Genomic DNA, 23793 nt, shown 5'->3' with positions numbered 1-23793 from the left:
CAGCATGTCAGTATTAGGGCTCACTCACATTTCACCTCTGACCAGGGACAGACTGGGACTAAAATTCAGCCCTGGCATTTGAAAGCACACAGGCCTTTGCTGTACTCACCTCCTGCATCAGACTGGGATCTCTAAAACTTATAGTACCCTGCCCGCAAGAAATTAAGATTCACTACTACCTATAAATAAGATTTAATAATATTGCAATATAACAGAAAAATAGCACCAGATATACAGTGGCGATAATAATGCCATACTGATCATTAATCAAAAACCCGGTACTAGGATTGATATTACAATTCATGAATCATTCATGATACAATGACTATATATTGGAAATATTAGTTTGCCCCCAGTGCTCTACAGAGTAGAGTGTGTGCACTATATATATCACTAGTGATTTTCTCGCTTATTGTTGTCACTCATTTTCTTTTTTCATTTTATTCTGCCAAGACCTCCATTACCTCTTCTTTCATCCATAATTTGTTAATGCAAAATGTAACACAAAAACATCCTTGACTTACTGCTTTTCTGGTCTCCTTTGCACATTCCCCCCACCTCTACACAAACCATCTTATGCTATAACCATGGCCCTAAACAGTAATATTGCCCCTCTGTGTCCTGTACAGTAATAGTGCCCTCCTTTAATGTTCCCTCTGTGCTCCCCTATGCCTACTTACAGTTATGCAGCACCCTATAGTAATAATCTCCCCCCCGTGCCCCCCTATAATAGTTGCCCTTTGTCCCTTGCAAAAATCACCCCACAACTACTTATGGTACAAACAGCCCCTTACATTTATATAATAATGCCTCTTGTGCTCTCCCCATAATGATAATGATTCTCCAGTGTGCCTCCATATAATAATGCCCCCCCCCCCGTGTACATAAAAATACAAGAACCCTTTGCAAAAGTCCTATTATGGCACATAGGCTCAGTCACAGAAGTTTAAACTTCCCAACTTTAAGACATGGAGTGCAATGCCCCCCAAAATACCCCAACAGAGAATTACGCATCCACATTCTTCTGCCTATACACTATGATGACCCTACACAATAAAATGGTCACCCTAGCCTACCCAGTCAGTTTGATGGACATCCCCCTACACACACAGTATGATGATCACCACAGCCTCCCTATACCGTATGATGGCCACCACAGCCTCTCCACACAGTATAATGTCCACTACTCCTCACACAGTATGATGGTCCCCACACACATTTTAATGGTTAACACAGCCTCAATCACAGTATGATGGTCACAACACACAGTATTTTCGTACCTCCCACAGCACTCCATAGAGTAGGATGGTCCCTCCACAGCCCCCTACAAAGTGTGATTGCCCCCACACAATATAAGGGTTCCCACATAGCCCTCCATATGGTATGATGGTCCCCCTCATTCCTAATATAGTTTGATGGTCCCCCACACAGTAATGGTCCCCCTCACAGTATGATGGTCCCCCACAGCCACAATATAGTATGATGGCTCCCCACAGCCCCCTATGTAGTATTATGGTACCCACTCAGGCCTGCTCCTGTATAGTATTATGGTACCCTCATAGGCCCCTATATAGTCATATGGTCTCTTCCACATGCCGCTATATATTATGATGGTCCCCCACAGCTTTCCCTGTAATATGGCGGTCCCTCAACAGGACACTATATAGTATGTTGATTCCCCACAGCTTTCTATATAGTATGATTGTCCCCCCACAAGATCCTATATAGTATGATAGCCTCCCACACAGTATTATTTGCATCACAACCCACAAAATACACTTTGAATACTCACCTAATACAGCCCTTGTGTCTACCGCAGCCGCTGTCTAATCTTCAATCCTGTCTTGCAGTGGATGCTGCCACACGATGCATTGATGTCACCGTGCAGCACAACGTCACCTGCATGGTGTCGGCCTCATGCAGGGTGCAGTTCATAAGTATCCTGTGGCCTTTTGGAGTTAGTGACGGAGTATGGAGCCAACAGCTCCGTGTTCCAACACAGCTGATAACAGTAGTGGAGATGAAGATGCCGATACTGTTAACAGAGTCGCAACTGCTTGAATTGACAGATGGCCAGTCTGGCCCTGCCTGTGACCATCTATGGGACTGTTCACGTGTCTGTGAATTTTTGCAGACTGGGTCGTCCATGAAAAATCGCAAAGACATGAATGTCTGATATTGATCCGAGTGTCAGATTAAACTCGCCAATGAAAGTCTACAGTATGGGTAAGTGAAAAAAATTGGACAGAACTCGGATGTCATCCATGTGCCATACGTTTTTCACTAACTGGTAGATCGCAGAAGATAAAGAAACATTTTCTTTTATTCTCTTCAGTAAAAAAATAAATAAATGAAACTCCAGCCAAACTCTAATGAAACTTTACCTCCCTCCGTTTTATTTTTTCATCAAAAAGACTGACGCCTGAATGAGATCTTATGGCTTTCATAGAACAGATCTCTAATCCTCTCTGAAATACATAGTGTAAAGCTGAAAAAAAAAAGATTCACTAAAAATATTTTATTATTGCAACAAGACAATAGGAAATTGGATGACATTAGTTATACCACTGTGTAAAAGAGGATTTGACCAAACATGGCTGATACACACAAGTCAATCTAGGTTATGCATTATACATCATATAAATACATAATATGTACATCAATAGGTTTAATTATAACATATACAAATATCATCACCTTTACATCATTAGTGCAGATTCATTAAGGGACCAGCCAGTCTAGTCGAAATTGAAAATATAACTGCACATTGTAAATGTATAGTCATCATACCTGGGGGGTAAAGTATTTTGAAAAGATTGCAGTTGCAATCTGTGGCTTCTAAATGAGAAGGTTGCACCTTGAGGTGTCATCCGCGCTGGTCCATCAGAAGGTGGTGAAGGGGGCAGGTCTGCGACTGGTAAGAACGTTCTACAAGACTAGACTCTGCTTCAATTGTTCGGAGTGCGGCTTTTATACACAATCCCTAAATTGGAAACAAGGTCGGCTTTAGAGTATGTGACCTTTACAGTCATGACACAGCCACATGGTCCTTTCCGAGTTTATTGACGGGGCAGTGTTACTTGGGCACTGTGTGGCAATTTGGGCCATATATAGTAAACCATAAGAAGAGGAATTGTCAATAGAAGCTACTAATATCTCGGCCAGAAGTGGACCTGCTGAATCTGTCAGTCAAAAATTCATTAGTTGTTTTTTTGTTCCGATTTAGCTACAATGTCGCTACCTTTTGATAGTGCTAAGCATTGTGAACTCAAATACAAAGGTTTCAGCCCAGAGAACGGCCTCCTCCTTTTTTTACGACACACTATTAGTATACTGTCAAACACAAATTCTGGAAGTTACCATGCTATGCCTCCGAGCGTAACATCTCTTTTTCTGAAGATGATGTAAGCTTAGATTTCTTAGTGCTTTCCGATGACATACTATTTCCTTTACGATTACTACAAAGTGTATCTTTTACCAGTATCCAAAAATCATTAGAAACGTAATAATAAATGAAAGGGTCAATACAGCTGTTCAGTGACGTTAGAGACAGCGCCAGCACATACCACAAGTACAGTTGGTTATGAAACTCCCAATTTTTCGCCAAGTAATGAAGCACAAGTAAGATATTGCTGGGTGTAAAGCAGAAAATGAACATGATAAGCACCAGTAATATTAGTCCAATCGCACGTCTGTAGGATTCTTTCTTCTTTACCAATGTTACCAATACCAGCAGATAGCACAATAGAGTGACAACCGATGGAATGGCAAACCCTACAGCGAATAGTCCAAGAAAATAAAGCCCGTACCATTCATAGCCTGAACAGCTTGCCCAGATGTCATTGCAGGTAATTCTGTGTGGATTGTCGAAACATTTTGTCTGAGGTACAATCGCGAATACAGATGCAGCAGCAATTGCCACAACCCAGAGCCCAATAGAAGCGCACGTGGAGCATCTCCAATCACGTAGGCTTTTGGCACGGAATGGATGGACTAGACCAATGTAGCGGTCAATACTGATGGCCATGAGAAATAACACTGAGCAATACATATTTCCATAAAATATGGCAGTGACTATCCGACAGAGAGATTCTCCAAAAATCCAGTTGTTTTCCATGAAATAGTAACTTATCTTGAATGGCAAAGCCATCATGAACAACAAGTCTGCGACAGCCAGGTTGATTAGTAGCATAGTAGAAGGCATCTTCTTAGCCCTGAAAGTGAGCACCCACAGAGCAATACCATTTGCTGGAAGACCAAAGAAGAATACCACAGTATAGATAGTGGGCACAACCCTGGTAGTGATGATGGAGTCCAGATGCTCCTGAATTTCATTGTCTAAAATTGATGACGTGCAATTTCTGTTAATGAAGGATCTGGTTCTTGCAGGAACTGTAGGGAAAAAAAAGAGAATACAATGTCATTAATATTTGTCTTGTAGACTTGTAAAAAAACATTTTCATAAACTCTATTAGAAAATTCTGAGTAAATTAAGGAAGGTTTTTGGTTCCGTACCCTCATCTCTTGGCTAAAGTGGTTTTGAAGAATGACGTGGTGGAAGTGTCTCTCCCTTTGATAAACCTGTTCTGTGCAATTATTGCTTAGGCGAGCCGTAGACTCAAAAAGGGCAGATTGTAATGTTTCATATCCCCTGTGGTGGTTATTCAGGGATTTTGAGCACTGCTAGTTATCCCCTAAGATTATAGCGGATCCATGTGGGTCTAAGCAAGGGGACATTTTGTGATCAACTTGATGTCAACTATCACTTCCAATATACCGTAATCAGAGATTATTCAAAACAGACAGCCCACGCCATCCTTATAACAAAAGGAAACAACTTGGATTATTGTAGATCCATCCTTATTAGAATTATCTGTTCTAGAAGGAAAAGGTCTCATTCACACGTCAGTTTTGCTATCCCTGTTTTTCACAGAGACATGATGATCTACGCATAGGGTCAAAATCGACAATGCAAGTCTATGGGTTTGAGAAAAAATCGGACAACATTTGCTGTCTGATATTCACATACTATTAGATAGGAGAAGACAGAGAACCTTTTTTTACGTATAAGAAATACTGATGAAAAAATGGATCACTAATGAAACACTGATGAACATTACTGATGAAACCTGGCCTGTTTTTCTCATACATGGAAAAATTAAAAGACTATGGAGCTGATTGATCAAAGCTTTTTTACCAGAAAACTGGTGTAAAAGCTTTGAAAAGTCACAACATTTTTGAGCAATGGAGAGTTGTGTAAAAAGTTTGCAACATGTGATGTTTTCCTTCTATTTGGAGTCACGTAAAATTTGGACAACCCGTGTAAAAGACATTGTGTGCACATTGAATTCTGCAGGGTGGGCCATTTATATGGATACACCTAAATAAAATGGGAATGATTGTTTTTATCAACTTCCTGTTTGTGGCACTTTAGTACTTGGGAGGGGGGAAACTTTTCAAGATGGGTGGTGACCATGGCGGTCATTTTGAAGTCGGCCATTTTGGATCCAACTTTATTTTTTTCAATGGGAAGAGGGTCATGTGACACATCAAACTTATTGAGAATTTCACAAGAAAAACAATGGTGTGTTTGGTTTTAACGTGACTTTATTCTTTCATGAGTTATACAAGTTTATTTGACCACTTATAAAATGTGTTCAAAGTGCTGCCCATTGTGTTGGATTGTGAATGCAACCCTCTTCTCCCACTGATAGCAACACCGCAGAAGAAATGCTAGCACAGGCTTCCAGTATCCGTTGTTTCAGATGCTGCACATCTCGTATCTTCACAGCATAGACAAGTACACCACCACATTATGGGTGTCAGGTCCGAGCATTCCTACATGAACAGTTTCCTGGAAAGAGGATTGGTCATCGTGGGCAAGTTGAATGGCCACCAAGGTCTACCGATCTGACCCCCATAGACTTTTATCTTTGGGGTCATCTGAAGGCAATTGTTTATGCTGTGAAGATATGAGATGTGCAGCATCTGAAACAATGGATACTAGAAGCCTGTGCTAGCATTTCTTCTGCGGTGTTGCTATCAGTGTGTCAAGAGTTGGAGAAGAGGGTTGCATTGACAATCCAACACAATGGGCTGCACTTTGAACACATTTCATAAGTGGTCAGAAACTTGTAAATAACTCATGAAAGAATAAAGTTACATTAAAACCAAGCAAGCCATTGTTTTTCTTGTGAAATTCTCAATAAGTTTGAAGTTTCACATGACCCTCTTCCCATTGAAAAAAATAAAGTTGGATCCAAAATGGCCGCCATGGTCACCACTCATCTTGAAAAGTTTATCCCCTTCCCATATACTAATGTGCCACAAACAGGAAGTTCCCATCTTATTTAGGTGTATCCTAAAGTGTAAAAACTTTCACTCTTAATTACTACACAAATTGCTTAACAAATCTTCTTCATACAGTTCTGTGATTTCATTACTTCATATGTGAGGACATTTGTAGGATGACAGAGTACTGACTAATGAAGCAACTTAAGACCATCTGCAGACCATGTGAGCAACAGATTATATCCTCTGACAAGATGTGGGCTGCACTGCACACAATACATGTAAAAACAGCGATGACAGAAGGAAATACACAGATCACGCAATCAGGGATTTATTAGTAGAAGTCTGGAAGACTCTCCTGAGTGCAGGCAGATGTCTCAAAAGTGGTTATGAAGACTGGTTTGATCCCTAACATCAGCCTTGGATAGATCTTGATAGTAACATCGGTGGGGGTCTGACACTTAACACCCCTACAGATCACCTGTTGTCTCCTCCTGTGGTGGCCAATGGAGGTGATTAGGCGCTGTTTTGCAGTACCAGGTAACAGCCGAGAACAGTGTGACAGAGCTGCGGTGTTTGGCACACACTTTTTACATCCGGCCACTGCATTGCGTGAGAACTGGTAATCCATAGAGGTTTTAAATGCTGACCCCCCACAGATCTGATAATGACGACCTATCCTAGGTACAGGTTAGCAATGTAAAAGTACTTGAAAACCCTGTTAATATCAAAGATATTGGCTTCTCACAGCTGAAGGACAGGTGAAAGATCTGTCAATCACTTGGGCAGCATTGGACTAGCCTTGTCTCTGCCTACGTTCCTTGATTTTTAAATTATGTTTTTTTCTGAAAATGCTGAATGATTTCAGAGAAAAACATAACTGGCCACAATTGTTCAGCCAAGCTCGGATTCACGTTGGCTAACATGAATTGTCTGACAGGCTCTCTTTAAGACCTCTTCCACATATAGGTCAACTTCTGAGTCACAGAGCCATATTACGGCCTCCATAGTTTGCTATGGGACACTGCAGTATCTACATAGATCTCAAATGTAGATACAGGGTCAAACAAACAGATGTTTTTCTGTTCTAACGTGGTCTATATTACATGTCACATGTACAGAAGTATTGCTTCATGGGGAAGCTACCGAACACATCACATACACATCAAATAAGACACAAATGGAAAGATGAATTTGGTGCACACAAAAAAGGCGCAAAACGCACACAACTCTGCCATATTCAGAAAGGCTTAGAGGGGTATTCCCATCTCCAAGATCCTATCCCAATATGTAGTAGGTATAATAATATTAGCAAATACCTCCAATTATAAATGTAACATAGTTCTTCTGATTCGCTGTGTTGCTTACCCCATGTGGAGGGCATTGCAGTAGCTTGCAGGTACATATGTTATGACCTGGTGGGTACGGAGCGGTACGGAGATGACCTGGTGGGTAAAACAAAAATAGGACTAGCTCTGAGGAGGTGGTAACTTTACTGACCGCAATCCCTACTCCTAACACCAACACTAGAAATAGCCGTGGAGCGTACCTAACTCTGCCTAGATGCCTCTGCACAGCCTAAGAACTAGCTACCCTTAAAGATGGAAACGGAAAGCTATCTCGCCTCAGAGAAACCCCCAAAGGAAGATAGCCCCCCACAAATATTGACGGTGAGTGGAGAGGAAAATGACAAACTCAGAAATGAAACTAGATTTTTTAGCAAAGGAGGCCACTACTATCTAAATAGACAGAGATAGGATAGGTTGCTGTGCGGTCAGTATAAAAACTAAAAGTCCACACAGAGTTTACAAAAATAACCACCACACCAACTCACGGTGTGGAGGGGCAAATCTGCGACCCCAGAGCTTCCAACTAGCCGGAATATTTCATAATGACAAGCTGGACAAAGAGACATAAATTGAACTAAACAGAAGGTCATAAGCAGGGAAACACCCAAAAAGTAGCAGACTTATCTTAAGCTGAAAATGGACTGGCCAACAGAGAACTTCCAGGAAAGGACTGAATCCACAGGAAATACATTGACAGCTGGCATCCACTAAAGCCAAAAGCACAGTTAAATAACAAGGCCAGGAAACCGATTAGTGAACGCAGCTGCTAAGTTCCACTTGAAACCACCAGAAGGAGCCCAAGAGCAGAACTCCCAAAAATACCATTCGCAACCACAGGATGGAGCCCAAGAACAGAATTCACAACAGTACCCCCCCCCTTGAGGAGGGGTCACCGAACCCTCACCAGAGCCCCCAGGCCGATCGGGACGAGCCAAATGAAAAGCACGTACCAAATCGGCAGCATGGACATCGGAGGCAAAAACCCAAGAGTTATCCTCCTGGCCATAACCCTTCCACTTGACCAAATACTGAAGGGTCCGCCTAGAAAGACGAGAATCCAAAATCTTCTCCACCACATATTCCAGCTCCCCCTCAACCAACACCGGAGCAGGAGGGTCAACGGAGGGAACCATGGGCACCACATATCTCCGCAACAAAGATCTATGGAACACATTATGAATGGAAAACGAAGCTGGAAGGGCCAAACGAAAAGACACCGGATTGATAATTTCCGAAATCCTATAAGAACCAATAAAACGAGGTTTGAACTTAGGGGAAGAGACCTTCATAGGAACATGACGAGAAGACAACCAGACCAAATCCCCAACCCGAAGCCGGGGACCAACGCACCGACGGCGGTTAGCAAAACGTTGAGCCTTTTCCTGAGACAATGTTAAATTGTCCACCACATGAGTCCAAATCCGCTGCAACCTGTCCACCACAGAATCCACCCCAGGACAGTCCGAAGGCTCAACCTGCCCTGAAGAAAAACGAGGATGAAAACCGAAATTGCAATAAAAAGGCGAAACCAAAGTAGCCGAACTAGCCCGATTATTAAGGGCAAACTCGGCCAACGGCAAGAAGGTAACCCAATCATCCTGATCAGCAGACACAAGGCATCTCAAGTAGGTTTCCAAGGTCTGATTGGTTCGCTCCGTCTGTCCATTTGTCTGAGGGTGAAATGCCGAAGAAAAAGACAAATTAATGCCCATTCTAGCACAAAAGGACCGCCAAAACCTAGAAACAAACTGGGTACCTCTGTCAGACACAATATTCTCCGGAATACCATGCAAACGAACCACATGCTGGAAAAACAAAGGAACCAAATCAGAGGAGGAAGGCAACTTAGGAAAAGGTACCAAATGGACCATTTTAGAAAACCGGTCACAAAACACCCAGATGACAGACATCTTCTGAGACACAGGAAGATCGGAAATAAAATCCATGGAAATATGCGTCCAGGGCCTCTCAGGGATAGGCAAGGGCAAAAGCAACCCACTAGCACGAGAACAGCAGGGCTTAGCCCGAGCACAAATCCCACAGGACTGCACGAAGGAACGCACATCCCATGACAAAGAAGGCCACCAAAAGGACCTGGCAACCAAATCTCTGGTTCCAAAGATCCCAGGATGACCAGCCAACACCGAACAATGGATCTCAGAAATCACCTTATTAGTCCATCTATCAGGAACAAACAATTTCCCCACAGGACAGCGGTCGGGTCTATCAGCCTGAAACTCCTGAAGCACCCGCCGCAAATCAGGGGAGATAGCAGAAAGAATCACCCCCTCCTTGAGAATACCAGCCGGCTCACGGACTCCAGGAGAATCAGGCAAAAAACTCCTACACAAGGCATCAGCTTTCACATTCTTAGATCCCGGAAGATACGAGACCACAAAATCAAAACGGGAGAAAAACAAAGACCACCGAGCCTGTCTAGGATTCAAGCGCTTGGCCGACTCAAGGTAAATCAGATTCTTATGGTCGGTCAAGACCACAACACGATGCTTGGCTCCCTCAAGCCAATGTCGCCACTCCTCGAATGCCCACTTCATAGCCAACAACTCCCGATTGCCAACATCATAATTACGCTCAGCAGGCGAAAACTTTCTGGAGAAGAAAGCACATGGCTTCAACACAGAGCGATCAGAGCTTCTCTGAGACAGAACAGCTCCTGCCCCAATCTCAGAAGCGTCAACCTCAACCTGAAAAGGGAGAGAAATATCTGGCTGACGCAACACAGGGGCAGAAGTAAAACGACGCTTAAGCTCCTGAAAGGCCTCCACAGCCGCAGAGGACCAATTCACCACATCTGCACCTTTCTTGGTCAAATCGGTCAGAGGTTTAACCACAGTAGAAAAATTAGCAATGAAGCGGCGATAAAAATTAGCAAAGCCCAAAAATTTCTGAAGGCTCTACAGATGTGGGCTGAGTCCAATCATAAATAGCCTGGACCTTAACAGGGTCCATTTCAATAGCCGAGGGAGAAAAAATGAACCCCAGAAAAGAAACCTTCTGAACTCCAAAAAGGCACTTAGACCCCTTCACAAACAGTGTATTAGCACGAAGAATCTGAAATACCATCCTGACCTGCTTCACATGAGTCTCCCAATCATCGGAAAAAAACAAAATATCGTCCAAATATACAATCATAAATTTATCCAAATACTCCCGGAAAATATCATGCATAAAGGACTGAAACACAGAAGGAGCATTAGAGAGCCCGAAAGGCATCACAAGATATTCAAAATGGCCTTCGAGCGTATTAAATGCTGTTTTCCATTCATCACCCTGTTTGATGCGAACCAGATTATACGCCCCTCGAAGGTCAATCTTGGTAAACCAGCTAGCCCCTTTAATCCGAGCAAACAAATCAGAAAGCAAAGGCAAAGGGTACTGGAATTTGACCGTGATCTTATTGAGAAGGCGATAATCTATACAAGGCCTCAAGGAGCCATCCTTCTTGGCAACAAAAAAGAACCCCGCTCCCAACGGTGACGAAGACGGGTGAATATGCCCCTTCTCCAAGGACTCTGTTACATAAGTCCGCATAGCGGTATGCTCTGGCACAGACAGATTGAAAAGTCGACCCTTAGGGAACTTACAGCCAGGAATCAAATTAATAGCGCAATCACAGTCCCTATGAGGAGGCAGAGGACTGGATTTAGGCTCCTCAAATATATCCTGGAAATCTGACAAAAACTCAGGAATCTCAGAAGAAGGGGACGAGGAAATTGACATCAGAGGAATGTCACTATGTATCCCCTGACAACCCCAACTAGTCACGGACATGGATTTCCAATCCAGCACTGGATTATGTACCTGTAACCATGGAAACCCCAGCACAACCACATCATGCAAATTATGCAACACCAAAAAGCGAATATTTTCCTGATGTGCTGGAGCCATGTTCATGGCTAACTGTGTCCAGTACTGCGGTTTATTCTTGGCCAATGGCGTAGCATCAATCCCCCTCAAGGGAATAGGACTCTGCAACGGCTCCAAGGAAAAACCACAGCGCTTGGCAAATTCCAGGTCCATTAAGTTCAGGGCAGCGCCAGAATCCACAAATGCCATTACAGAAAAGGACGACAATGAGCAAATCAGGGTAACAGACAAGAGAAATTTAGGCTGTAAAGTACTGATGGTAACCGACCTAGCAACCCTCTTAGTTCGCTTCGGGCAGTCAGAGATAGCATGAGTAGCGTCACCACAGTAAAAACACAGCCCATTCTGACGTCTGAACTCCTGCCGTTCTGCTCTCGTCAAAACTCTATCGCATTGCATAGGCTCAGAACTCTGCCCAGAGGACACCACCATATGGTGCACCTCCTTACGTTCACGTAAGCGCCGATCAATCTGAATGGCCAGAGACATTGATTCGTTCAAACCAGCAGGCGTGGGAAACCCTACCATAACATCTTTAAGAGCTTCAGAAAGACCCTTTCTGAAAATGGCCGCCAGGGCATCCTCATTCCATTTTGTAAGCACAGACCACTTTCTAAATTTCTGACAATATATCTCTACTGCTTTCTGACCCTGACACAGAGCCAGCAAAATTTTTTCTGCCTGATCCACAGAATTGGGTTCGTCATAAAGCAGTCCAAGTGCTTGATAAAACGAATCTATATTGAGCAATGCAGGATTCCCTGGCTCAAGGGAGAATGCCCAGTCCTGCGGGTCGCCACGCAACAGAGAAATAACAATCTTCACCTGCTGAATGGGGTCACCAGAGGAACGGGGTCTCAGAGCAAAAAATAATCTGCAATTATTTTTAAAATTCAAAAACCTAGATCTATCCCCAGAAAACAAATCAGGAATAGGAATTCTAGGCTCAGAAACAGGAGTTTGAACAACATAGTCTTGGATACCCTGTACCCTTGCAGCGAGATGATCAACACGCGCAGACAGACCCTGAACCTCCATATCAGCATCAAGCTCCTGCACCATCCAAAAATCAAGGGGAAAAAAGGACAAAACAAGCAACAAAAAAAAAAAAAAAAAAAAGACTCAGAACTTTCTCTTCCCTCTTTTGAGATGCATTTAACACATTGTGGGCCAGCTGTACTGTTATGACCTGGTGGGTACGGAGCGGTACTGAGATGACCTGGTGGGTAAAACAAAAATAGGACTAGCTCTGAGGAGGTGGTAACTTTACTGACCGCAATCCCTACTCCTAACACCAACACTAGAAATAGCTGTGGAGCGTACCTAACTCTGCCTAGACGCCTCTGCACAGCCTTAGAACTAGCTACCCCTAAAGATGGAAACGGAAAGCTATCTCGCCTCAGAGAAACCCCCAAAGGAAGATAGCCCCCACAAATATTGACAGTGAGTGGAGAGGAAAATGACAAACTCAGAAATGAAACTAGATTTTTTAGCAAAGGAGGCCACTACTATCTAAATAGACAGAGATAGGATAGGTTGCTGTGCGGTCAGTATAAAAACTAAAAGTCCACGCAGAGTTTACAAAAATAACCACCACACCGACTCACGGTGTGGAGGGGCAAATCTGCGACCCCAGAGCTTCCAACTAGCCGGAATATTTCATAATGACAAGCTGGACAAAGAGACATAAATTGAACTGAACAGAAGGTCATAAGCAGGGAAACACCCAAAAAGTAGCAGACTTATCTTAAGCTGAAAATGGACTGGCCAACAGAGAACTTCCAGGAAAGGACTGAATCCACAGGAAATACATTGACAGCTGGCATCCACTAAAGCCAAAAGCCCAGTTAAATAACAAGGCCAGGAAACCGATTAGTGAACGCAGCTGCTAAGTTCCACTTGAAACCACCAGAGGGAACCCAAGAGCAGAACTCCCAAAAATACCATTCACAACCACAGGATGGAGCCCAAGAACGGAATTCACAACATACATAGTTACAACCACTAACTGTCACTCAATGAGTGGCTGTAACCATGGATACCTAAGCAACTGCAATGCCCTGAACATGGGGTAAGCAACATAGCAAATCACAAGAACTATTCTGCATTTATAATTGAAAGTATTTGCCAATATTATCATTATGCCTACTACATATTGGGACATGATCTTGGAGATGGGACTACCCCTTTAAGACACAGAAGCAGAACTTAATTGCAGGTCTTATGTATAGCTTTAATATCTTTGTACAGGGGTAAGGGGTAATTTCAGGGATGTCGGCACTGGCTCTCCTGGAGTTCATGTGACATGTCACGTGATCCCTGCAGCCAATCAGCGGTGTCTTCACTTTCTTCTACTTCACACAAATTAAACAACAAGGGGAAGTGAGAGCAGCTATGTAAATTATGTCTGAAGGAGAGGAGAGTGAAATGGTTGCTGATTGGCTGCAGGGATTGCGTGACATAACAACGTTATGCAAACTCTGAGAGAGCTAGTGCCGCAATGCCTCCAGAGTTGAATATAAGCTGTTATTTTACTTAGGGGAAACATAGTGAATGAGAGTGCTGAACAACCCCTTTAATCTGTTTAAATATGATTATATTATAGTGTAAGTGTAGTAATATACTCATATACTAATCCATCATCGTCTTGCCCAAGTTAAGTGCCACTCCAGTTTCTCCTGAGTCAGATGATATCTATTCCTCCTATTCTATTTGGTTATTTTGACTTACTAGACTCGCCATTACTGAGAAATCAGCATTTGAATTGATAGGCAAATAAGACTGAAGAGTTGCAGAATTGAAGCCTCTGTCACTCCAGCTCTATACCCCGCCCAGCCCCACCTGCCACTACTTGACTGAGAGCTCCAATGTCTGAATTCACACAGCACAGAATCTGTCAGTCAAGAAGGAAGAGGCGGTGTTGGAGGAGGAATAGAGTAATAGAGCTGGAGTGACAGAGGCTTCAGATCTAAATTCTCATTTGCATATCAATTCAAAATCTGATTTCTCAGTGACTAGCTAGGTAAAGGTATTGCTTAACCTGTCTTTGAAAGAGTAACATGCACATATAGTTTAAATAGATTCCCTTTAAAGTGGAATTTCACGATTTTTACAAAATGTGATGAGCAGAAATGTGTTTAAATAAATAAAGTATACTATACTCATATTTACTTTATTTATCCATGTATTCAACGGGACACGGTTGAAAAAATGGTTTAACTGAGGCGGAATGTTCTTTGCAAACACTGTCGCCTTATGAATAGTTAATGATTTGATCTCTGTTCACACCACAATTATGGCCAATGTGAGATGTATAATGTAAAGCAGAATTCTGTAGTGAGATGTAGTCAAAATTGTGACTGCACTTATCTCTGTTATGGACAAGACTGAAGAGCACTGTATTTCTATTCCTCTTCTTAGAAACATCCCAAAAAAATAAGTTTGGGACAGTATGGAAAGAATTTAAAAAAAATCCCAGTAGCTCCTAGTTATATCTTCTGCAGGTTATTGAGAGTTCACTTTCCTCTTCGGTAATTTATTGCCACAAGTAGGATATATATTCAATTGTACCTCTAAATATTTCCGATGGCAGAAGAACTATAGTTAGACCCAGAACATCAACAAGACGCTGTGAATATATACAGATGTGCAGGGCCACGACTGGTAACGGCTCATCCATGCTCCACATAGTTCCCTTCCATTAAAGGCCAGACATCTACAGTCTATATGTCCTCATAGGGGAAAGCTTTCTACTCAGGACCCTCTAATACTACAAAGTCAGAAAGAGAGTCTCCAGCCCTGGCGGACTTAGATCATCCATGTGTGACATTGTCAGCGTGTAACACTATATTTTATCCATCAGTCAGCGATTCTTCATGGGCATGATAATTGATTGCTGGAGGGTTCAGGAACTAAACTTGTGAAATCAGTGGTTTCTTTAAAGAAGGGGTTTGTTCTACAATCCCTTTAAGGTAGACCTATAAATATTTTTTTCTTTATCAATTGAAAGATTGGTGTATGTCATCCTATATCATTAGCTATAAGTGTATGTATTTGTATATCACCAGCTATAAGTGTATGTATTCCTATATCACCATATATAAGTGTCTGTATTCCTATATTGTAACACCCCAGGTAACTGGTTGTTACAGTGATGCTGCCTTCCCTTCAGAGAGGGTAATTGTGGCACCCCAGGAGTTCGAGTGCCACAGTATTGCTGCCTTCCTCTCGGGGAGGGTAGTGCCATGCCTGGAGACAAGAGGAATCCCTTTGGCAGGTAAACTGTACATGCAACACATTCTAACTCCAGGCCAGAAGGGGGAGCTCTAAACCCGGTTCAAGGGGAACTTCCCTAATATACATCCTGGTCTGGAGGAGGAATTAGATAGTCTGGAGCAGACAGTGAAGGGAGAGGAATGATTAGGAGCTATGAGGAGGCTGCAATTTGGCCTCCTTACAGTTAAAGCGCAGAAACCGGGCACCGGGAGCCCGAGGCTGTGTGGAACTGTAAGTCCCACAGCAGAACCAGAGGGCATAGGACTATACGTAAATTGCCCACACCACACCTGAGGTACAGCAGCATTCTAGAGCCTGGAGTCACCATGTCAGAGACCGCAAGCGAACAGCTCAAGTTGCCTACCGTGCAGGTAATGTCCCAGGACAGGGGAGAAATGGTACCTTGTCAGCCGACCACAGGTAGCAAGGGACCAGAAGCTAGCGCTAAGTGGAAGGCTCCCAACCTGACCTGCCAAGAGGGTTTCCACTTCTCTTCAGGCTGCCTGGACTCCATCTACACCTGTTGCCGGTATCCTGGACTGTGGCCTGCTACCATTAGTAAACCAGGTAAAGACTGCAACCCTGTGTCCTTCGTTTATTTACCGGCAACCCACCATCTTTGCTCACTCCACTGGGAGCCCTGGGGACCCCGCTTCACCTGTGGGAAGCATCACCGTCTATGCTGCAGTAACATCACTCCAGAGGACCCCTTACTGACCGAGAACCACAGGTGGCATCACGAATACAAACCACGAATACAAACTTTATTACAAAGCCTCTTAAAAGACTTTTCCTTTTCAGTTGAGTCCCAGGGCCAGGTACCGGGTCGCAGCCACCATGACATCCCCTTTAAACCCTTCATGACTGTGGGATTTTCCATTTTTCCATGTTCGTTTTTCGCTCCCCTCCTTCCCAGAGCCATAACTTTTTCATTTTTCCGTCAATATGGCCATACGAGGGCTTATGTTTTCTGCGGAACAAGTTTTACTTTTGAGCGACATCATTGGTTTTACCATGTCATGTACTAGAAAACGGAAAAAAAATTCCAAGTGTTGTGAAATTGCAAAAAAGTGCAATCCCACACTTGTTTTTTGTTTGGCTTTTTTGCTAGGTTCACTAAATGCTAAAACTGACCTGCCAGTTTGATTCTCCATGTCATTACCAGTTTATAGACACCAAACATGTCTAGGTTATTTTTTATCTAAGTGGTGAAAAAAAATTCCAAACTTTGCTTAAAAAAAAAATAAATTGCGCCATTTTCCAATACCCGTAGCGTCTCCATTTTTTGTGTTCTGGGGTCAAGTGAGGGCTTATTTTTTGCGTGCCGAGCTGACATGTTTAATAATATAATTTTGGTGCACATACTTTCTTTTGATCGCCCGTTATTGCATTTTAATGCAATGTCGTGGCGACCAAAAAAACAACGTAATTCGGGCCTTTCTAATTTTTTTCTCACTATGCCATTTAGCGATCAGGTTAATCCTTTTTTTATTGATAGATTGGGCAATTCTGAACGCAGCGATACTAAATATGTGTAGGTTTGATTTTTATTATTGTTTTATTTTGAATGGGGCAAAAGGGGAGTAATTTAAACTTTTATATTTTTTTTATTTTTTTTCATATTTTTTTAAACATTTTTAAATTTTTCAATAGCCTCCATGGGAGGCTAGAAGCTGGCACAACTGGATCGGCTCAGCTGCATAGCAGCGATCATCAGATTGCTCCTATGTAGCTGAATTACAGGCTTGCTATGAGCGCTGACCACAGGGTGGCGCTCACAGCAAGCCGGCATCAGCAACCATAGAGGTCTCAAGAAGATCTCTGGTTACTATGCCGACGCATCGCTGACCCCCGATCATGTGAAGGGGGTCGGCGATGCGCTCATTTCCGGCCCGATGGCCGGAAGCGGTAGTTAAATGCCGCTGTCAACGTTTGACAGAGGCATTTAACTAGTTAATAGCGGTGGGGGGATCACAATTCCACCCATCGCTATTGCGGGCACATGTCAGCTGTTCAAAACAGCTGACATGTCCCAGCTTTGATGCGGGCTCACCGCCGGAGCCCGCATCAAAGCAGGAGATCTGACCTCAGACATACTCTCCCGTCCGAGGTCAGAAAGAGGTTAAGCACAACCAGACCTGGTACCGAGTATCCCCATAGCACTGGTGGGCGACTCATAATGTCATGCTTGGAGGCAAGGAGGATTCCCTTTAAAAGGTAAGCACCTACATCCAACACATTCTGAATCCAGGCCTGAAGGGGGAGCTCTGAACCCAGATTCAGGGGAGCTTGCCCATATCTATATATATAATTGTCTAAGGGTTTTTCCGTCTGTCTGTCTGTCTGTCTGTCTGTCTGTCTGTCTGTCTGTCTTTCTGTCTGTCTGTCTGTCTGTCTGTCTGTCTGTCTGTCCTGGAAATCACTCCATATAAGGTATGGTCTACAAACAGGATACCTTATATGGAGTGGTCGGCGGTTTGTAGACCATACCTTATATGGAGTGGTCGGCGGTTTGTAGACCATACCTTATATGGAGTGGTCGGCGGTTTGTAGACCATACCTTATATGGAGTGGTCGGCGGTTTGTAGACCATACCTTATATGGAGTGGTCGACGGTTTGTCGGGCGGCCTCGACCAATCAGAGATGGGCACAGCATGGCGACGATGATGTCATAATGGTTGCCATGGCGACGATGATGTCATAATGGAAATCCCACGTCTCTGATTGGTCGAGGCCGCCAGGCCTCGACCAATCAGCGACGGGCACAGTATCGACGTAGATGTCATAATGGTTGCCATGGCGACGATGATGTCATAAAGGTTGCCTCGACCAATCAGCGACGGGCACAGTCTGCCGCGAATTCTGGAATCATCATTGTCCATATACTACGGGGACATGCATATTCTAGAATACCCGATGCGTTAGAATCGGGCCACAGTCTAGTATATATATATATATATATATATATATATATATATACTTTTTTTTTTGATGGACAGTTGTTCAGAGACAGTGGAAGAGTGAGGAGTGAGAGCAGAGTGGAGCTGTGCAGCCAGGAGTGTGATGCAGCTCCAGGAAAGGAAGATAAACTGAAGGGTTGGAATGTTAGTGAGCATCCAAGGAGAGGAGCACAGGAGAAGGAAGGAGCTTAGAGGGGCACCCGCTGAGCTGGAGTGCAGGAATTGGGCACCGGGAGCCCGAGGTTGTGTTGAACTCTAGGTCGCACAGCAGAATCGGAGAACAAAAGACTTTAAGTAATTTGTCAGCACCCACACCTGGAGGTGAAGCAGTATACGAAGAGCCCAGGTCATGATAGAGACCCTATAAAAAGGCTTGCACTGCCCACCATACGGGTAACTGTCCCAGGACAGGAGAGAGAGGACTTTGTCAGGGAGCAACAGGCAGCAAGGACCTCGCATACGAGCGCGAGCAGGAATGCTTACTGACCTCACCTGGGAGAGGGATCCACCTTTGCCTCCAGGCTGGCAGGACCATATCACCACCTGTTACTGGTACCCAGGAATGTGACCTGCTACCGCCAGTAAACTGTCACCATCTTTGCTGCGGTAACATCACCCCAGAGGACTCCTTTATGCAGCATTGGTCACCTCTGACCAAGAACTACAGGTGGCGTCACAAACTTTCATTACTTTACCAATCCTTTTAAAGACTTCCCCATTTACTTGGGCGCCCAGGGCCATGGACCGGGTCGCTGCCACCGCGACCTCCCCTTTAATAAAGACCGGACCCGTTACCGAGTACTGCTTGGCCCTGGCGGGCGTCTCAATATCACCAGCTATAAGTGTACGCATTCCTATATCACCAGCTATAAGTGTATATATTCCTACATCACCAGCTATAAGTGTATGTATTCCTATATCACCAGCTATAAGTGTATGTATTCCTATATCACCAGCTATAAGTGTATGTATTCCTACATCACCAGCTATAAGTGTATGTATTCCTATATCACCAGCTATAAGTGTATATATTCCTACATCACCAGCTATAAGTGTATGTATTCCTATATTACCAGATATAAGTGTATGTATTCCTATATCACCGGCTATAAGTGTATGTATTCCTACATCACCAGCTATAAGTGCATGTATTCCTACATCACCAGCTATAAGTGTATGTATTCCTATATCACCGGCTATAAGTGTATGTATTCCTACATCACCAGCTATAAGTGCATGTATTCCTACATCACCAGCTATAAGTGTATGTATTCCTACATCACCGGCTATAAGTGTATGTATTCCTACATCACCAGCTATAAGTGCATGTATTCCTACATCACCAGCTATAAGTGTATGTATTCCTACATCACCAGCTATAAGTGTATGTATTCCTACATCACCAGCTATAAGTGTATGTATTCCTACATCACCGGCTATAAGTGTATGTATTCCTACATCACCAGCTATAAGTGCATGTATTCCTACATCACCAGCTATAAGTGTATGTATTCCTATATCACCGGCTATAAGTGTATGTATTCCTACATCACCAGCTATAAGTGTATGTATTCCTACATCACCAGCTATAAGTGTATGTATTCCTACATCACCAGCTATAAGTGTATGTATTCCTACATCACCAGCTATAAGTGTATGTATTCCTACATCACCAGCTATAAGTGTATGTATTCCTACATCACCAGCTATAAGTGTATGTATTCCTACATCACCAGCTATAAGTGTATGTATTCCTACATCACCGGCTATAAGTGTATGTATTCCTACATCACCAGCTATAAGTGCATGTATTCCTATATCATCATATATAAGTGTATGTATTCCTATATCACCATCTACAAGTGTATGTATTCCTATATCACCAGCTATAAGTGCATGTATTCCTATATCACCATCTATAAGTGTATGTATTCCTATATCAGCAGCTATAAGTGTATGTATTCCTATATCAGCAGATATAAGTGTATGTATTCCTATATCACCATCTACAAGTGTATGTATTCCTACATCACCAGCTATAAGTGCATGTATTCCTATATCACCATCTATAAGTGTATGTATTCCTACATCACCAGCTATAAGTGCATGTATTCCTACATCACCAGCTATAAGTGCATGTATTCCTACATCACCAGCTATAAGTGTATGTATTCCTACATCACCAGCTATAAGTGCATGTATTCCTACATCACCAGCTATAAGTGTATGTATTCCTATATCACCGGCTATAAGTGCATGTATTCCTACATCACCAGCTATAAATGTATGTATTCCTATATCACCATCTATAAGTGTATATATTCCTACATCACCAGCTATAAGTGTATATATTCCTATATCATCATATATAAGTGTATGTATTCCTATATCACCATCTACAAGTGTATGTATTCCTATATCAGCAGCTATAAGTGTATGTATTCCTATATCACCATCTATAAGTGTATGTATTCCTATATCACCATCTATAAGTGTATGTATTCCTATATCACCAGATATAAGTGTATGTATTACTATATCACCATCTATAAGTGTATGTATTCCTATATCACCATCTATAAGTGTATGTATTCCTATATTACCAGATATAAGTGTATGTATTCCTATATCACCAGCTATAAGTGTATGTATTCCAATATCACTTGTTGGAAATTCCATTTTTAAATAAAAGAGCTGTACAAATAGTCAAAATTGGTGATGAAAAAATTAAAAGTGGCTTTTTGCTTCTTTCTTTGGACTTTTTTTCTTTCTTTACAAATAGAAGCAGCACTCGAAACAGTGAATATAATTATTATTGGGCAAATGAGGACATTGATGTAGGACCATATAAACATTTATATTCACCATTTGTTCTATGTGTATTTATTAGGACCCCGTATCAAGAAGAACGTCAAACTGCTGCTTGCCATTTGAAGTAATGTCTATTTATCATCTATCTCACATCTATCAATACCTGTCTATCGATCTATCTATCACCTATTATCTATCTATCTATCTATCTATCTATCTATCTATCTATCTATCTATCTATCTATCTATCTATCTATTTATCACCTATTATCTATCTATCTATCGATCTATCCATCACCTATTATCTATCTATCTATCTATCTATCATCTATCTATCTATCTATCTATCTATCTATCTATCTATCTATCTATCTATCTATTTATCACCTATTATCTATCTATCATCTATTATCTATCTATCTATCTATCTATCTATCTATCATCTATCTATCTAGAAACAAGAAAGCACAGCAGCACAATGTATAAACAAACAAATGATAAGAAACAGCCATAGATAGTTCTGTTTAGCTGTGTACGCTGAAAGTATTTGATTTACCTTTTGGGCAGGATGCATGGACAATGCTCAGGAAGTAAAGAAAAATCAGAGCGATGTACTGAAGCCGCGCAGACATTGTGCAGCGCTGAGCACCAGAGCCGCTGACAGTCACAGGATGGCTTGCAGTGAACAGATAACAGTGAGCACCAACCAGAGTCTGCAGAAAAGCCGTCCATCCTCTGATTGTGTAAACACCACATGCTTCTCCAGAAACTTTTTTTTTAGTGATGACGTCTACAGCTGAATTGTCTTCAGTAGCTTTATTCCTTTTTCTCCTGTTAAAAGGGTTTTTCCTTGAATAAAGTACATTTTAATCAACAGATCTTGGAATAATAATAATTTCCATAATTGGATGTGTTTATATAAAATGTTCCTGTGCTGAGATAATCTTATAAATGTGCCTCTGCTTTGTACTGTTTAATGGCCGTGTCTGACCATGCAGTAACATGGTCTGATAATACCACAGCTCCTGGGCACTGGGGGAAACAAAAGAGTATACAGACAGGACAGTATGGGATCAAAGCTGATTTTTTCTGTGAGGTAAAACATTTCCCTGCCTGTTTTTAAACAATGTTTTACCTCACAGAAATAATCAGCTGTGATCTCATGCTGTCTTGTCTGTATACTCTTTTGCTTCCTCCCCTGCTGTCCTGTGTGTATACTCTTTTGCTTCCTCCCCTGCTGTCCTGTGTGTATACTCTTTTGCTTCCTCCCCTGCTGTCCTGTCTGTATACTCTTTTGCTTCCTCCCATGCTGTCCTGTCTGTATACTCTTTTGCTTCCTCCCCTGCTGTCCTGTCTGTATACTCTTTTGCTTCCTCCCATGCTGTCCTGTCTGTATACTCTTTTGCTTCCTCCCCTGCTGTCCTGTCTGTATACTCTTTTGCTTCCTCCCTTGCCCAGGAGCTGTGGTATGATAGACCATGTCCCCGCACGGTCAGACACAACCATTACACAGTACACAGCAGGGGCACATTTATAGGATTATCTCAGCACAGGGACATTTTTTTAAACACCCAATTGTGGAAATTATTATTTTTCCAAGATGTATTGATAAAAAGGAACTTTGTTTGAAGGACAACCACTTTAAATAACAAATGTATTACCTTAATCATAATAGTGAAATATTGGATCTAGTTGGGTGAAACACGCAAGGTGGACTGAGCTGCTGGAGTAAATCAATTCTTCAACAATGATGAATGGTAGAAAGGTCTTTTTATTCAGAACGTATTTCAAAAGTGTACCGGCATCTTTGTCAAGTGAAAAAAACAAATAATGAAACATCATGTTATGTCTTATGTAAAGAAAGTGGATATACCGTGCACATAGTTTGATGAGGAAAAGTTACAAACCTGCTAAGGCTGGGCTCACATAGCGGTTGTGTGCAGCTAGTATAAACCGGACGCAGGCAATGACAGAGTTGTGGACCAGTGCCCACAGTCAAACAGGAAATTGGAACGTGCAACATTTTCTATTTGACTCCTAGACCAGTCTGATCTAACCAGTGATGAATCAGATGCAAAAATTAATCTCATTGAAAACATTAATATCAATTTCTCCCTGACATTTTGTTTCAGCAAAGTTTAATATGTTTCTCAAATCAGCGGGGCTTTATGACAGTCCCCCCTATCAGAAGTCAAGTAAAATCAACCCCCCCCAAACT

General features: G+C 42.4%; 1 protein-coding gene across 1 annotated transcript; it reads right to left on the bottom strand.

Moving 5' to 3' along the window:
• Positions 1–2503: 2503 nt before the first annotated feature.
• Positions 2504–22289, bottom strand: LOC143776647 (proteinase-activated receptor 4-like). Its single transcript, XM_077266272.1, has 2 exons — positions 22132–22289; positions 2504–4392 (listed from the first exon to the last, which is right to left on the bottom strand). The coding sequence occupies exons 1-2, from the start codon at positions 22205–22207 to the stop codon at positions 3365–3367; spliced, it is 1104 nt and encodes a 367-aa protein (XP_077122387.1). The 5' UTR covers positions 22208–22289; the 3' UTR covers positions 2504–3364.
• Positions 22290–23793: the final 1504 nt, after the last annotated feature.

Source organism: Ranitomeya variabilis, chromosome 5, assembly GCF_051348905.1.
Source record: "Ranitomeya variabilis isolate aRanVar5 chromosome 5, aRanVar5.hap1, whole genome shotgun sequence".
NCBI classification, from domain to species: Eukaryota; Metazoa; Chordata; class Amphibia; order Anura; family Dendrobatidae; genus Ranitomeya; species Ranitomeya variabilis.
Note: the sequence above shows the minus strand (reverse complement) of the source record. Positions and strands in the feature narration are given on the sequence as shown.

Bases quoted from the DNA above. Each gene is read 5' to 3' on its own strand.
- LOC143776647 (XM_077266272.1), bottom strand. From the start codon at position 22,207: ATGTCTGCGCGGCTTCAGTACATCGCTCTGATTTTTCTTTACTTCCTG. The intron at 4,393-22,131 runs GTAAATCAAATA...TTTTCCCTACAG, and splicing joins CCATGCATCCTGCCCAAAAG to TTCCTGCAAGAACCAGATCC.